The sequence below is a fragment of the Eubalaena glacialis genome, chromosome 13 (assembly GCF_028564815.1).
Source record: "Eubalaena glacialis isolate mEubGla1 chromosome 13, mEubGla1.1.hap2.+ XY, whole genome shotgun sequence".
Taxonomy (NCBI): Eukaryota; Metazoa; Chordata; class Mammalia; order Artiodactyla; family Balaenidae; genus Eubalaena; species Eubalaena glacialis.
Genome location: NC_083728.1, coordinates 72631006 through 72646257, shown reverse-complemented (window position 1 = coordinate 72646257; position 15252 = coordinate 72631006). Strand labels below are relative to the sequence as shown.

The following is a 15252-nucleotide window of genomic DNA, read 5'->3' as shown; positions in this document are numbered from 1 at the left end:
AAATTAAGAATTATGAACTATTGTTTAAAAGAACTGCATTTAAGAAAGTAAGGAGGCCACCTGCCCAAAGGAGGCAAAAATATTGCATTGTTGTTATGCATTACAACCTAAAACTCTCTTCAAGAAATGCCTGGTGATTAGCAACAGGTGAGAAGAGGCCTCATAAGTCAAGCAGAGACCAGGGCATTCACAGAAGAGGAGAGGGAACACATTGTAGTTATAAACACAGTTAAAAAGTCTCATTGAAAAGAATGTGGAAAACAGAAATACATCTGAAGGAGATCCTACTGATTATTTAGTAAAATATTAAGGATCTATTATTTTTGTAAAGGTTTTAGTTTTCCTAACTAGTGATATGAGACACCATCTTATTGTAGAGAGCCATGTCTTCCTCATTCTCAGAGCTGGCTACACTGAACACATTTGTATCCTTGTGCCCTCATGCAGAATTGATTCTTAGGGGCCTGGAGCTAGTTGTTCAGTGACTGTCCCAAGCACAGCATTGGTTGGGTCAGGCAAGGCAAGTGAAATTAATCTCTGGTGCACTCACCACCCTCACCAGCTCTCAGAGTGGTCCTCCTTCCCTCCATGCCTCTGCTCAGGGCCTTTGTGCTGCCCCTTAGTCTCCCAGAGCCCCCAGTTTAGGGCTCTGACCAGAGCTGCCTTTTCCAAGGCAAGACCTCACACTCTGGAAAAATGGTACAGTATTGGGGGAAGCAAGCCTGTGGGTGGGGCCTGGGAAGGAGGAGCAACGCATTAATCTGTTACCTCTCTGACCACCTTCTTAATAGGTCTCTCTGAATCTTGCTCCTGCATTCCATCCTCCAATGGCTGAAATGGTCTTCTAATCTCTCCAATGGTCTTCTTATCATAGTCTTAACCATCGTGGTAACAAATTACCTTCACAGTTGTAGAAAAGGTCCCACTTTTTGGAAAATATGCTTAGGAGTAACTATTGCTATCATGCTTCTGTTCAGAATCTAAATCCTTTCACCATCTCTATCCTCAAAATCCTGCTTATCCTGGAGTTTGCTCCCTCTCCCCCATTCCACTGGTATATAATCAACTGATTCCCATAAAGAAGTTAGTTAATCACTGGCAATCATTCAGTTTCTTGCCTACCTCCCTCCAGGTATTTCCCAAATTTTCCTGATCATAAGACTCACCTGGCTTGTTAAACATACAGTACCCCAGGCCCCTCCCCTAGAGAGCCTGATTCAGCAGCTTTTGGGTGGGGCCCAGGAATCTGTGATGTTAACAAGAGCCCCATGTGATCGTTTTGATCAAGGAAGTTGGGGAAACCACTACTCTAAGCAGCAATATTTGAGACACCTATAACAGGGAATGAAGATTACTCCTCAAGTTACATCATAAAGACATAAATAAAGACATAAAAAACAACACATAAATAAATATTTCAAGTGCCACCCCACTACTTGCACAGAATTTGAGCATTATCACCTGTTATGGAACATGGACTGCAGACATCTAGGTATCTCAGTCTGGCCCTGGCCCTGACACCCAGCTTGCACAAGTTGCTTTTCCTCAGTTTCCCCACCTGTAAACTCCCAATTGCTACACAGTGACATTCTTATTTAGATCACTATTCCCTTTGACCCAGAATTTCTACTTCCAGGAATTTATCCTGAGAGTTAACCAGGGAAATGTACAAGAATGTCCATCAGATTATTGTTTATAATGATGAAAAATAGGAAGCTATATTAATGTCCATCATTAGGGAACAGTTAGGCACTGATTTATCTAGACATTGAATACTATGCAACCCTAAAAATGGTAATGGAGATCTTTATATTTGATATGGAAAATGTACATGACATATAAAGTAGTAAAAGCTGGTTACAAACATAATTTATACTTCAATCTCAGGTTGTTTTTTAAGTGTGTGTGGTGTTTGTAGAAAAAGACCATAGAGTTACATACCTAAGTATTAGCAGTGGTAAAATTTGGATGACTTTTTCCTTTTCTCTATATCCTTCTGTAATTGTCGACATTTTTTGAAGTAAGCTTAAAATCTATACTTGGGGGAAAATAATGCTTCATCCATTTTTTTTAAAGGTACTTCCTCATGCACATTGCCAGGATGGTGTCCACAATAGCCAGGAGACCAGGAGTAACTTAAAGGAAAGGTTTACTTAAAGATAGTGTGAACAAGAGATGTTCTTTCCTCAAAAAAATCCCACCACATTCTTTCACTGTACATTTGAGTTGTAAAGATTTTGTCCAAAAGATCCTAATTTTTCCCAGTGTTACAGAAAAAAAGCACCAATTCATTCACCTGGAGCCAGTTTCAAGGAACTCTGGTTTCATGGCTGGCCCGCAGAGCAGCTGGTGGAACAGCAAGGCAAGTGTCAGAAAGCGCAGAACTCACTTATTTCAGGCCTTCCAGAAAGGCTCTCTCTTCCCAAATCCCCTCCTCTCAGCTGGGAGGGCTGGAGAAGATTCAGGTGTCTCCAGTGTGGAGAAGGCGGGATCATGTCCTGCTTCCTGCTATAAAAGCACAGAGCAGCACACCCCTCTGTCGGCTGATTTGGTGGTGTCTTCGGTCATGGCGTGCAGGCAGAGAGGAGACAGTGGGAGACACTCAAGCTGGTTCAGTGCAGACTGGAGGTAACTGGGGGCAGAAGGGAGAGGACATGATAGCCTTGTCTGCTGAAGTTCGTCCCTCTTTAACTCTTTCCCCCATGCCCTCCAGCACCTACAGGTCATTTCCTCTATTCTTCGCCCTTTTGACTTCGGTGAACTCAATACGTGTTAATCAGTTGGTGGATCCTGCCTTCCCAGGTAGGCCTCTTGGGTGAGGGAAGTGCTCTTAAGCATCTCTTGAACAGATTGCACCTAGGTTGCCTGGATGGCCAGGAAACACAAACATGGGTTAGACAATCTTCACTCATTCCCTTTATTACCTTGATCAAGTCACTACAGTTTTTCCATTGCTTACCTAGAGCTTGCTCTACCAGCTAAATGGAAGAGTGTGCAAAAACACCTGTACTACCTTCTATTCCCTCACTGCCTCAAGCTTTACGGCATCCAAAGAGTAGCAAACCACACACTAAGCCCCCATCTTTGGGAGCAGTCGTCTTCAAACACATGCTCATACTTAAGGAAAGCGTCAACATAACAGACAAAATCAGAGCCGTTCCACTTGTAATGAGTTTTTCAAAATTTTCATCTGAGCCAGAGGATGCACAGTGTCAGGTTATAGGCAGATTGGTTAGTCTTTAAAAAGTGTGTCCTTGGGCTTACTTGGGGCATTTTTTAAACTTCAGATTGAAAAACCTTAGACAAAACTTTTCTCCAGTTCTTCACAGACCTACCATCCCCATCTCCATCAGGGTTCCAGCCTGGTTCCTGCATGCATGCGTGTTAACCCGAATCCAGGCTTATCCTGGAGTACTTCAGAAAGCCCTAGGCACCTAACTGATAGCTTCCCTACAGTTCTTGGTATCTTGCATTGTGGTTATATGTTTCCCACCAATCTGTAAGCTCCTCAAGGGTGGTGGGCAAGCTTTGCCTCTCCCAACTGGCATCTTCCCTGTTGCCTGTTGGAGAGGAGAGTTCCCTCAATACACTTCTGTAGGAATCATGCCTCCTGTGTTCAAAGATGCCCCATGTGTTTCCTTTGCTCTTCAGGTACTGTCACTTGCTATGAAAATAGAATGATAGTGGAGTTTCAAAGCATTCTTGCCAACAAGATACAGCATGCATCTGTGGTGGGTAAGTAATGTGTATTATCTCATCTTAGTCTTACTTAGTAGAAGCCCTTGGCTCAAGGCCATCTCCATTTTCTGGTGAGCAGAGCACACAAACCCTGGAGCAACTGGCACCCAAAACCCATGATGACACAGGGGCCTTGAATTGCATGATGCCTCCAAGAGTGGAAGACCCTGTCTTTCTTTGGAAATCTGTCTTATCTCAGAATCCCCTAGGAAACATCTATCTTCAAATCACAGCATCTCCCAGAGCTTGGGTTATATCACTCAGGTGGGAAAATAAAAAGTGAAGTGATTTGAAGTACCTTAGAAATGGATTGGCAGTCTTGGCTATGTACCTCTGGCTGACTCAACGTCACTGAAATGTACTTCTTGGCCATCTCCTGTCTAAATTGCTCTTGCTTCTGTAGATCCCCTTGGTCTTGAAATGCTGAACTGCACTTATGTTCTGGACCCAGAAAAGCTCACCCTGAAGGCCCCATATGAAACCTGTACCAAAAGAGTAGTAAGTAATTGTTTGAGGAGTGATTTGGGAAGTAGTAACCTAGGAGTTAAGGCTTTGGAGTAGAGCAGTAGTTCTCAATCAGGGTGATTTCTTTTGTCATCCCAGAGAACATCCTGCAATGTTTGGAGACAGTTTTGGTTATCACAGGTGGTTGAGGGGCGGGGCGGGAAAGGGCAGCTACTGGCCATCTAGTGGGTACAAGCCAAGGATATTGCTAAATAGCCTCCATTGCCCAGAGGAGCCCTCAGTAACAGACATGTTAGAACCCAAATGCCAACGCTGAGGTTAAGAGACCCTGGAATTGAGGATTTGGGCTTGATTTCTGGCTCTGCCACTATCTAGATGTGATTTGGGGTAAGTTAGCTAATCTTTCTAAGCCTCTACTTGCCCATTGGAAAATGGATTATGATATCTCTCCATAAGGTGTCTAAAGATTAATGACATAATACAGATGAACGACTTGGCATAGCATCTAGACACAACAAATGATCAAACATGAGCTATTTTGATCTATAACCCCCATGGAAAAGGGGAGGCTATTTTGAGGCTGGCAAATAGAGTGCTGGTACCTCTAGGCTGTGAAAACATGTGTTGGAAGGCCAGCAGAAGCTGAACAATAGGATTTTCTACTGTTAAGCAACAGTACTGCCCAATCAGGGTTATTAGGAGCAGTAAAAGCAACCTAAGTCGTTTTCAAGTTTTAGTGTGCAAACAATCACTTAGGGAACTTGGAAAGTACAGAATTAGTTCATTTAGTTGATGATTTAATAGGTCTGGGGTGCATCCTAGAAGTCTGCAAGTTTAACAGTCTACTTCATCTGATTCTATAGTGAAGATCTCCAGTAATTAAAACTTTCCTTTCTGAAATGGCCTTTCCCAACTTTAGGGAGCTTAGGGTTGCATTCCTTTAGACCAGCGTCTACAGAGTATCACCTGTGGGTGGCCACATCCAGCGCATGATCTGTGTGTGTGATGGTCCTCAAGCTAAGAATGTTTTTTGTTTTTTTAAAGAGTTTTAAAAACATGTTAGCACTCGTACGTGGCCTACAAAGTCTATATATTTACTAACACTTAACAGAAAATTGTTGGCTGACTCCTGCTTTAGACTGTGAGTTCCTTGGGCCAGGGGAAATAGCAAAGATGGCTCCGTCCAGCACCCAGCACAATGGCTGCTACATAGGTGCTCAATAAGTGTATTTGAATCTCTTGGTACAGGCCCCAAACCAAACAGGACCTTGATACTCAGATATAGGGTGAATGTAAAAAGAAAATAAAAACTGAACTCTGAGCTCTGAAACTCAAGGAACTATTCTCCACCAATGAATGTATGAGTCTTTCCTGGGGTATCTAAAGAGGCTATAGAATCTCCTGGTACAGGAATGAGGGACCTTCTAGAACCTGTGGTACTGATAATTTAAGGGTTTTGCCAACGTTAAGGGTTTTACCAATCAGCTGGGTCAGATGGTATTCTGGAATCCCCTTTCTCACTGAGGTACTAGCACTCTGTCCTTACTATGCCGTTTTCATACAGCTTGGCCAGCATCAGATGACCATCAGACTCATGGATGACAATGCTGCTTTAAGACAAGAGGCTTTCATGTATGACATCAGCTGTCCAGTTATGCAAGCAGAAAGCCATGAGCAGCATTCGGGATCCACAGTCTGCTTGAAGGATTTCATGTCTGTGAGTGAAGCAGGCTGACTGCTTCTCACCCAGCTACTGCGGGGGAAATGTGGTCTAGACAGAGCTGGGCTTCAGAACAAGATCAGGATTGCAATCTGTATTTTACTGACTTGCTGTGTAGCTTTGGATTGATTTCTTAACCACACTGAGACTTTGTTTCTAAGTCTGAAGTGGGGGACAACAATACCTCATAGGATGGCTTTAAGAATTGACTGAGAAGGTAGATACAGCACTCAGCACATCATGTCTAGCAATAAAAAGGATTCAGTTGGTAGCTTGACAAACTGGATACTTATCACGTGCCAGGCCCTACGCCAGATACTAGGATATAGCAAATGAGCAAAACAGACCAATCACAAACTCGTGGACTTTATAGTCTAACGGCCAACATCAACAGTGGACAAAAATAATCATACTTTATTAACAATGATGGAACTGCATGGCTTGACAGAGTATTTGATTTCTATGGACATAGTAAAAAGTTGTACATTTAAGGACTTAGCGTCTCAGCTTATAACTGGAAGGGAGCTTAGGTCTTCCAATTGCCTTTTGGTATCAAAAGCTCAAAGAGGAAATGATGTCTAAGGGCACTGCTAGGATTCATGACTGGTCCTGTGCTTCTACTACATCCCACAACTAGGCGTCGTGGTGTAAGAATCACACAGCAGTTGCTCTGGGTGTTTTCCACATACTCTCAGGTAACATGATTTCAGAAATCTCCAAATCAAAGCCTCACATCATCTTTTTTGTCTTCCAGTTTACCTTTCACTTTTTTCCTGGTATGGCTGACGAAAGTGCGGTATGAAAGTTATTTTTTAAATTACAAGCCTAAGTAACCTTTAGTTCTATATTAAAGGTGACATAACTTCAATCCTGGTTAAAATATTAAATAGACAGTAGTCTTGGGGTTAAGGTGAGCACCAGCTCTCTAAATGAAACTTTTGACTTTAGGATCCCAAACCTCAGATGGGATGGACCTTTGCAGTTGGTGATGGTGAAAGAGCCCAAACTCTGACCCTTCAGGAGGCTATGACACAAGGCTATAATCTCCTGATTGACAACCAGAAGATAAACGTCCAAGTGTCATTCCATGCCACTGGAGTGACTCACTACTCGGTAGGTGTGAATCTTTTTGTACCACAATCCAGGCACAAACCAATATTTCTAAATCCAAGCATGATCTCAACCATGTCCTCAAATTGAGAGTACAACTCATTCAACAGGTATCTTAATGCTTACTATGTGCCAAGCACTGTACTAAGTACTAAAGATAAAATGGTGAGATACAATGGTGAACAAAATAGATATGGTCCTTACTTCAATCTGTTCTCCCTCTTCCCCTATAGATCTAAATTAACTACATAATATGGAGCTAGGGTATTACTAAATTCTTTTACGAATTAAGGTGTTCTGTTTTATCATTGCCCTGTATTGTGTTTACAGTAGGTACCGGTACTTTGGGGACCAACAATCATGACACTACATTAAATCAGTTAATGGGCCAAAATACTTAGAACAGGTCTTGGCACCTACGTGCTCAAATGTCAGCCATGTTAACAGTCCTGTTATACACTGAGTATATGCTGAATCTCATAAACATTCTCTCTGAATGCTGATACCATAAGATAGTCATAAAACAAGAGCTCATATCTGCTTAGAAATGATCAGCTACAGGTCATATCAGTAGACACTACTTTGCCAGATGTTATGAAGTACAAGATTTTAAAACTAGAGCACCTGCAGAACAATTGGGACAAAATGCCTGAACTCTACTTGGGCCAAGACAGTGCCCAATAGTTGAGTATGTTTGCCCTGACTATTCCAGCGTTGGTTAGAAATTCAAGTAATTCAGGTAAACCAATGTCTTTGAAAATGCCTCTCCTCAGCAAGGTAACAGCCACCTCTACATGGTGCCTCTGAAGCTTACGCATGTATCTCCTGGGCAGACGATCGTCTTATCATCACGACTCATTTGCGTGTCAGGTAAGTGCTTAGGAAGGGACAACTCCAGTTGTGGAAGACATTGTTCGAGGGGCTTAATCAAAACTGATCATTCTGTCATTCCTTCTAGATCCTGTGACTTGTAATGCTACACACATGACTCTCACCATACCAGAGTTTCCTGGGAAGTTAAAATCCATGAGCTTTGAAAATAGGAACATTGCTGTGAGCCAGCTGCACAACAGTGGGGTTGATATGGAAACAACAAATGGCTTGAGGTTGCATTTCAGCAAAACTCTCCTCAGAACAAAAGTACGTTCCATTATCAATCACTGAGCTTTATGGAAGCCTGACTTGAAGCATAGCCTTTTAGGCTACCCTGATACAGCTGCTGACTTGTCCATAAATTCTAATTGCTGGTGTAAAAAATTCAATATTTGGAAGGCCTCATTTGAACACCTTGCATAAGTGAATTCTCAAGTAACTGAAATTTACTCTCAAACACCAAGCCTCTTTAACTGCAATGGAAGTTTTCCTGAGTTTCTTAGTTCACTGAATAGTACAAACTGCTATCAAGCTTCTAAAGATGAACCTCTCATGCCCTATTAAAACAGGACAGCTTGAGCCAAACAAGTGTCCCCAGCTGTCCTCACTGAGGCCAGTCTTGACTGAGGCAATTGCCAGGGACACCAAAGAATAATTTTATGTTGGTGTGTACTTTGCAATAACATTTTATAACTCCTGGATTGGCAGCTCTTTAGAGGTTGAATTAACATCAAATTCCAGTGTCTAGTACAAAGAGCATACAGTACTGGGTACTTGAGGGCATGAGCTTAAAGAAATAAATTTCCTTCCTAGGGAAGGATCCTGATCTGGAGAAGTGATAGGGTCTCTTGTTCTGGCTTAAAGGGAAAGCATAGTAAGTCTGGAGTGTGCCTTGAAGGTTTCAGTGTACTTCCTTCCTACCTCCTCTGACTGCTCTGGGTCCCAAAAGGCTGTGGCTGCTAACTGACATTCTTTCATTTCAGTTCTCTGAAAAATGCCTACCCTATCAGTTCTACTTATCGTCACTCAAGCTGACCTTTTACATTCAACTGGAGATGGTATCCATGGTGATTTATCCAGAGTGTCTCTGTGAGTCGACAGTTTCTATCGGTAAAGACCATTTTTCTTAAACAGTTTCCTACATTCTTTCTCTCTTAGCTCTTGCATGTGGGAAAGTGTATAGAAGTTCAGACTCTGCATTGCTTATACTTTGAGGAAATGAAAGGCTGGTCAGACCAGAAATGTCAGTCTAAGCTGCTGTGATAGGGATGTAAGATAACACTTCTAAAATACACATACAGGTAGGTTTCACAACTGTTTCATGTTTTTAAGTAACCTGGATATACTTCATGTTAGGAGCCTAAGCCTATCATCTAAATAAGATTGCTTCAAACCTGAAACTACAGGGACTACAAGTATTTCCCCGAACTCCTGAAAATTCCTCAAAGAATATGGAAGTAGGTGTTTCCTCTTGTGTAGTATTGCTTCTGCCTCTTTGCTCCTATTATTCGCTGACCTGTATCAGGTCAAGCCAAATAGGAAAAATTAGTTGCTTCTTCAACTTCCCCTTAAACCACCAAGATTTGTGAGCCTTGAAAGAAGGGACATTATGACACAAGGCACTGCACTTTAAGCCTCATCAGGTTTTTATCATGGGTCTCTTACCTCACCTGGTGCTTCTTCCCATGTCTCCCGTTGCCTCTTCCTTTGGATGAAAAATCCTTCTGCTTATACAGAGCAGCCTCACTCTTGTCTTGGCACCTTAAGGGTCTCCCCTTGTAACTCAAGCTGCTTATCAAGGTATTTTCCCAAACAAAGACTTAAGACAAATTCTGTTGCCTCCTGATGAAAATTCAAACTTCCATCACACTTCAAATTAGTAGATGACAATAGTCACATGGCAGACAGATTTTTTTTTTTTTTAAACTCTCACTACTATCTAGTTTCAGGGGAGCTATGTACTCAGGATGGGTTTATGGACGTTGAGGTCTACAGCCATCAAACAAAACCGGCTCTCAACTTGGATACCCTCAGGGTGGGAGACTCATCCTGCCAGCCAACCTTTAAAGCTCCATCTCAGGGGCTGGTGCGGTTTCACATACCCCTGAATGGATGTGGAACAAGACATAAGGTTAGTACTGGCCCATAGCAAGAAGGTAAGACTTACTTTTGAGATAACTAATTAACCACTTTCTCCCACCTTACTCTAAGTTCAAGAATGACAAAGTCATCTATGAAAATGAAATACATGCTTTCTGGGCGGATCTTCCTCCAAGCACAGTTTCCAGAGATAGTGAGTTCAGGTGTGAACGTAATTGCTACTTGACTTTTTAAGCCCCAGCTTAAACTCAAGCAGTCTTTTAATCTAAAATTCTTAACAACTCCACCCACCCACTCTTACAGAATGACGGTGAGGTGCTATTACAGCAGCAGTAACATGCTAATAAATACCAGTGTTGAAAGCCTTCCTCCTCCGATGGCCTCAGTGAAGCCGGGTCCACTTGCCTTGACCCTGCAAACCTACCCAGGTGAGACATTATAACCTAAAAAAATCTGCTTAAATACTTTCAGGGAACTCTTCCCTAAAATGAACTTTGATGCCACCAGACTAGAGTAGTAGCGATGCTTAAGTTTCTGTTGTGACCATCAACTACTTGAGTACCAGAGGGGCTTCTCTTCCATTTCAGATAACTCCTACCTGCAACCATATGGGGACAAGGAGTACCCTGTGGTGAGATACCTCCGCCAACCGATTTACCTAGAAGTGAGAGTCATAAACAGGACTGACCCCAACATCAAGCTGGTCTTAGATGACTGCTGGGCAACATCCACCATGGATCCAGCCTCTCTCCCTCAGTGGAATATTGTCGTGGATGGGTATGTATTCTCCATATAAGGTAGCCCAGCTAATCAAACTGCCAGTAAAAAGAATAAAATGCTCTTGGGCTTGAGAGGAGCACTATATCAAAGGCCCTGATTTTTGTTCTTGTTTCTTAGCAACCAGTCCTTCGTCTAATAAGGTGACTCATGCTTTCTTACTACCCTTGAATCTAAAAGTATAAGATCCTTCCCAAGGAAATCTGGCTTTAATATGCCAATATCTGGAGAGAAGAGATTTCTAGTTCCTATCCATTTATTGAATACCTACCATATGCCAAACATGGTGCTATGTACTCCAGACACATTATTTGAACCTCACCACTCTATGAGAGACACTAGCCACCTCACTTCATAAAGAAACCCAAGCTTGCTACTTAAATAACTAGCCCAAAGTAATATTTAGTAAATGGTAGAACATGAATGCCCATCTGACTCTAGATCTGAATATCACAATGCTCTGAAGTTGTGACTACCCACTTGTATGTTGGTGTTTGTCCTCTTGGCTCTGCTGGCACCTAGATAGAACTGCACCTTATCTTTCTTTGAATCTGTTGTAATCTGTTAAGCTTGTATCCTCCAGGTGCATTCCTGCTCCACGATCATGGTAGCCAGCACATTCATGCAGCTCATTCCTTCACCCCATTAAAGGCTTGCTCGAGTGTCCACTTCTCCTTGAAGCCTACCCTGACCCTCCTGCACCCTCACCCTGGTCTAACTCTTCTTTTGTTAGTACTTACATGCTACCTAACATACTAATTTATAGCTACTATACTCTGCTAGCATCTAAGATATAAAATGGCAGTTCTCCACCTTGTTTTTTCAGCAACATATACTAACTGCCTGGGACAAAATAGATACTCAGACTAATAAGAATTAAGCCAGTGTCATCTGAAGAGTTACATAATTCTTGATGAATTTAGCTGGCAAACAAATTGGTACTGAAATTGTATTAACACATAGTAGAAGAAAAACTAGCATGAACAACTTATAACTTCATGAATATTGTTGGATAGGCCAAATCAGAGGTATATTAAAAAAAAAAAGAAAAAGGTACAGGTAGAAGGTGTTATGTGTGACTGAATTTGAGCAGAATTTGAATTTAACGCTGAGTTAGACTCTGGGGTGAATTCAGCTGATGTCCCTCCCTGAAATGTACCTTCCAGCTGTGAACACAACCTGGACAACCACAGAACCACCTTCCATCCGGTTGGCTCCTCCGTGACCTATCCTAATCACTATCAGAGGTTTGATGTGAAGACCTTTGCCTTTGTGTCGGGGGCCCAAGGGTTCTCTCACTTGGTAAGTGATTAACAAGCCACCTGGGACAGGTCGAATGTGAGACATCAGGTTTACTCAACTCTTGTTCCATCTCCAGGTCTACTTCCACTGCAGTGCCTTAATCTGCAATCAACTCACTCCTGACTTCCCTCTGTGTTCTGTGACTTGCCCTGTGTCATCCAGAAGCAGGCGAGGTAAAAATTTCAAGTCCTCATTAATGTGAGTTTACAGCAAGCCTCAACCTTTCAGAATTTAAGAATGAGTGCCTTGTCCTTTACCTAGTCCCAAGAGCACAAGAAACCTGAGTCTGAGATAGACAGGTTCTCCATCAGTCCTATGGACAAGTTTTTTTTGCACATGAGCTGTAGCCTGATCTTCTACAGACTTTAAAGTTACTCTTCCTGAGTCTAGGTAGACTATGAACTTTGTCTTCCGACGTTCTTTGATAGTTCATCCTGCTTTTACAGTAAGGTGTATGCCCTCTCCTGTGAAGGCAGGCAAAACCACCTAGAGCAGGGGCTCCATGGGGAGCTGCTCTAGGTAATCCCTCAGCACACTTCTCACCACTACTCATTATCCCAGAGGTCAAACTATCTGTTTCCAGCCACAGGAGCCACTGAGGAAGAGAAAATGATAGTGAGTCTCCCGGGTCCCATCCTCCTGTTGTCAGACAGCTCTTCACTCAGAGGTATGGATTTAAAGCCTTGGGTACTTCTTGGACTCAAGTTCTTGGGTTTTATGTCAAATTTAACTATGCATAGATAACACATGCTCCTGATTAGACAAGAAGAGAAGGAGTCTCTTCCCAGCAATAGGTTCTGTTAAGTCTCTTGTGTGCCCCTCCAAAAATCGCCATTTAACACAAGTGGAATCATATATTCTACCTACTGTTCTGTAACCTTTTTAAATTGTTTTAGCCATCTTATATCTGTACAGAGACCTCTCACTGTTAGTAACTAAAGGATTCCAGTTTTGTCACTAATGCCACATTAGAATCCTCAAATCTTGGCCTACTATACAAGAACTTCAGACTAAATAGGTCAGAAGACATGTGCTTGCTACTATCAAACTTAAGTCTTTACTGGATTATGTTACTGTTAATATTTTACATCTTCAGGCCAGGTAGTCTTAATTTTAGGCCTAGAACTTGAAATTAAGCTCTCTTAAATCCCTAGCTAATAAGCTGCAAGAAATCATACACTTGGGACAACTAATCATATCTGTTAGTGCCAGACTGTTAAACAATGAGCTGGGATTGTAAGGTCCTTTCCAGGTGTCAGCCCATCTGATCTGAGTGAGAGCAAGTAGGAAGTGGGAACAGCTGTGGGAGTGGAGTAGGGAGAGGAGGAGGTTGACTTGAGGGATAAGGCTATACCCTGTTGCAAGCTTCCCAAATGAGCTCTTTGAAGCTTAATTTCACTTCCTTCTCTGGGGAGCTTTGATGTGTAAAACTTCAGCTTCAACTTACACTTCGTTTCAATGATCTTAAGACTTGAATGTCTGCTTCCTTTCCAGATGCTGTGGACTCTAAAGGGCATGAGACTGCTGGATATGTTGCTTTTAAAACTATGGTTGCTGTGCTTGCCTCAGCAGGCATTGTGGCAACTCTAAGCCTCATCAGCTACCTGCGCAAGAAAAGAACCATAATGCTAAGTCACTAGTTGGATTTTCAAATAAAGTGGTCAACGTAAGCCTCTTGCTTCTTTCTTATTAATTTTTTAGATGGAATTCGAGGACTGTTTCTTGCAATCATTCTTCTTTAGAGAATATAGTACCTCTCCACAATCCTCTGGGCAGGCCTTGTTCCGTGTGGACATGAATAAGGATATTTCTGACTTAAGTGCTTCCTGTCACTCAGCTTTTTCTGAACTCCATCCCCAAAACTGGCAGTGCCAGAGAATTCAATCACTAATGGGGCTTGGTGACAGCCCACCTCTAGGGGGGGCATTTAGGTGACTTTAATGTCTTTTACCCCCTCCATTCATATATACGAGATGAGGAGGGCAAGAAGTCACCCCTAATCCTTGGCATAACTTCCCTTCTCTACAGAGGAAGGGAAGCCAGGTATTCCCAAGGAAGTAATCTAGTATCACACTTAAGTAATATTTCCTAATTCAAATTAGTCTTTCCAGTGAGTAGAAAACTTTCCTTGAGAACTTAAGGGATTTATTCTCCCGTGTACTCCCATTCCAATTAAAGGCCAGCAATCTCCTTTGGGGGAGGGAAAGGAATAATAAAAGATTCTAGCTTTAGTAAGTGCAATTACAACATTCCTGGCCTCATTAAGACTACACAGCTGGACACGAGCCTCTTAGCTGAGCCCGGAGAGCTGCTTTCCCACTACCTAGAACTCAATTATTACCTCCTCCTGAGGCTGCTCCATCTTCTTCCCGAGGGTGCCCCATCTTAACTAGGCTGTAATTATGTCAAAATGACTAGTCTGCCTCACACTGTAGCTCTAACAGACCACATTCAAGATATCTAATACAGACATTAACTTGTATACTTCAACTAGAAAAAGTCTGGATCTGAACAAGAACTTTTGTTATGAAAAAAGTTGTAAAGCTTCTAAATCTCTGTACATGGTGGAGGTGAATAGAAATATGAACATCTTTAGTGTTTGGATTTCACCCCTCAATTGTGAGTTGTTATACTCCTGGGTTTTTCAAAACCTTGAAAGAATATTATATATACTTGGTCATCTTATGATACTGTAGGTCTTTAATAATGAATCCTTCTGCCTTTTCTTCAACACAACCTTTGATTCTAAATCCTTTTAAGAGTTATGTGGTAAAACTCAGCCCTGGTATGGGGAAGGAAACAACTGCATTCATATTGTATAAAAGGTCTGGTCTTCCTATAGTAATAAGGGCCAAAATTTCAAGTTCTCATCAAGGCTATTCTTTAGACATCTCTTTATAAGAGAATAAGGCATTAATCTGTCACTGATAAAACAAATGGTCTTGGATTCAAACTTTTTCTGTGACTACATCATATTAGTGTTACATATTAGAATCAGAAATATTGCATTGCTGCATGCACTTCTTAAAACAGCATTTAAAAAACTGTTGGCCACTTACATGGCTCCCTGATCTCATGTGGTAGGCTGAATAATGACCACCCCCAACATGTCCACATCCTAATCACCAAAAACTGAACATTGTTACCTAGTCATGGCCCCAAATGGA

General features: G+C 42.0%; 2 protein-coding genes across 7 annotated transcripts in view; one reads left to right on the top strand and one right to left on the bottom strand.

The window, feature by feature from the left end:
- Positions 1-1800: 1800 nt before the first annotated feature.
- Positions 1801-15252, bottom strand: part of LDAF1 (lipid droplet assembly factor 1) — a 37744-nt gene continuing 24292 nt past the window's right edge. Inside the window, exons 7-8 of one of the 6 annotated variants that reach the window (XR_009703317.1) lie at positions 2721-2865; positions 1803-2632 (exon numbers count right to left, since the gene is read on the bottom strand). The gene's annotated coding sequence lies outside the window, so the exon portion shown is untranslated. Of the gene's footprint in view, positions 2866-15252 lie in introns of all 6 variants that reach the window. The other 5 variants (XR_009703320.1, XR_009703315.1, XR_009703318.1 and 2 more) reach the window with 5 other exon arrangements.
- On the top strand, positions 2567-13725 carry ZP2 (zona pellucida glycoprotein 2). Its single transcript, XM_061209864.1, has 18 exons — positions 2567-2628; positions 2714-2802; positions 3652-3735; positions 4142-4236; positions 5768-5920; positions 6678-6719; positions 6872-7036; positions 7807-7903; positions 7992-8173; positions 8890-9016; positions 9850-10037; positions 10118-10209; positions 10310-10434; positions 10594-10783; positions 11950-12085; positions 12162-12258; positions 12669-12752; positions 13580-13725. The coding sequence occupies exons 1-18, from the start codon at positions 2567-2569 to the stop codon at positions 13723-13725; spliced, it is 2154 nt and encodes a 717-aa protein (XP_061065847.1).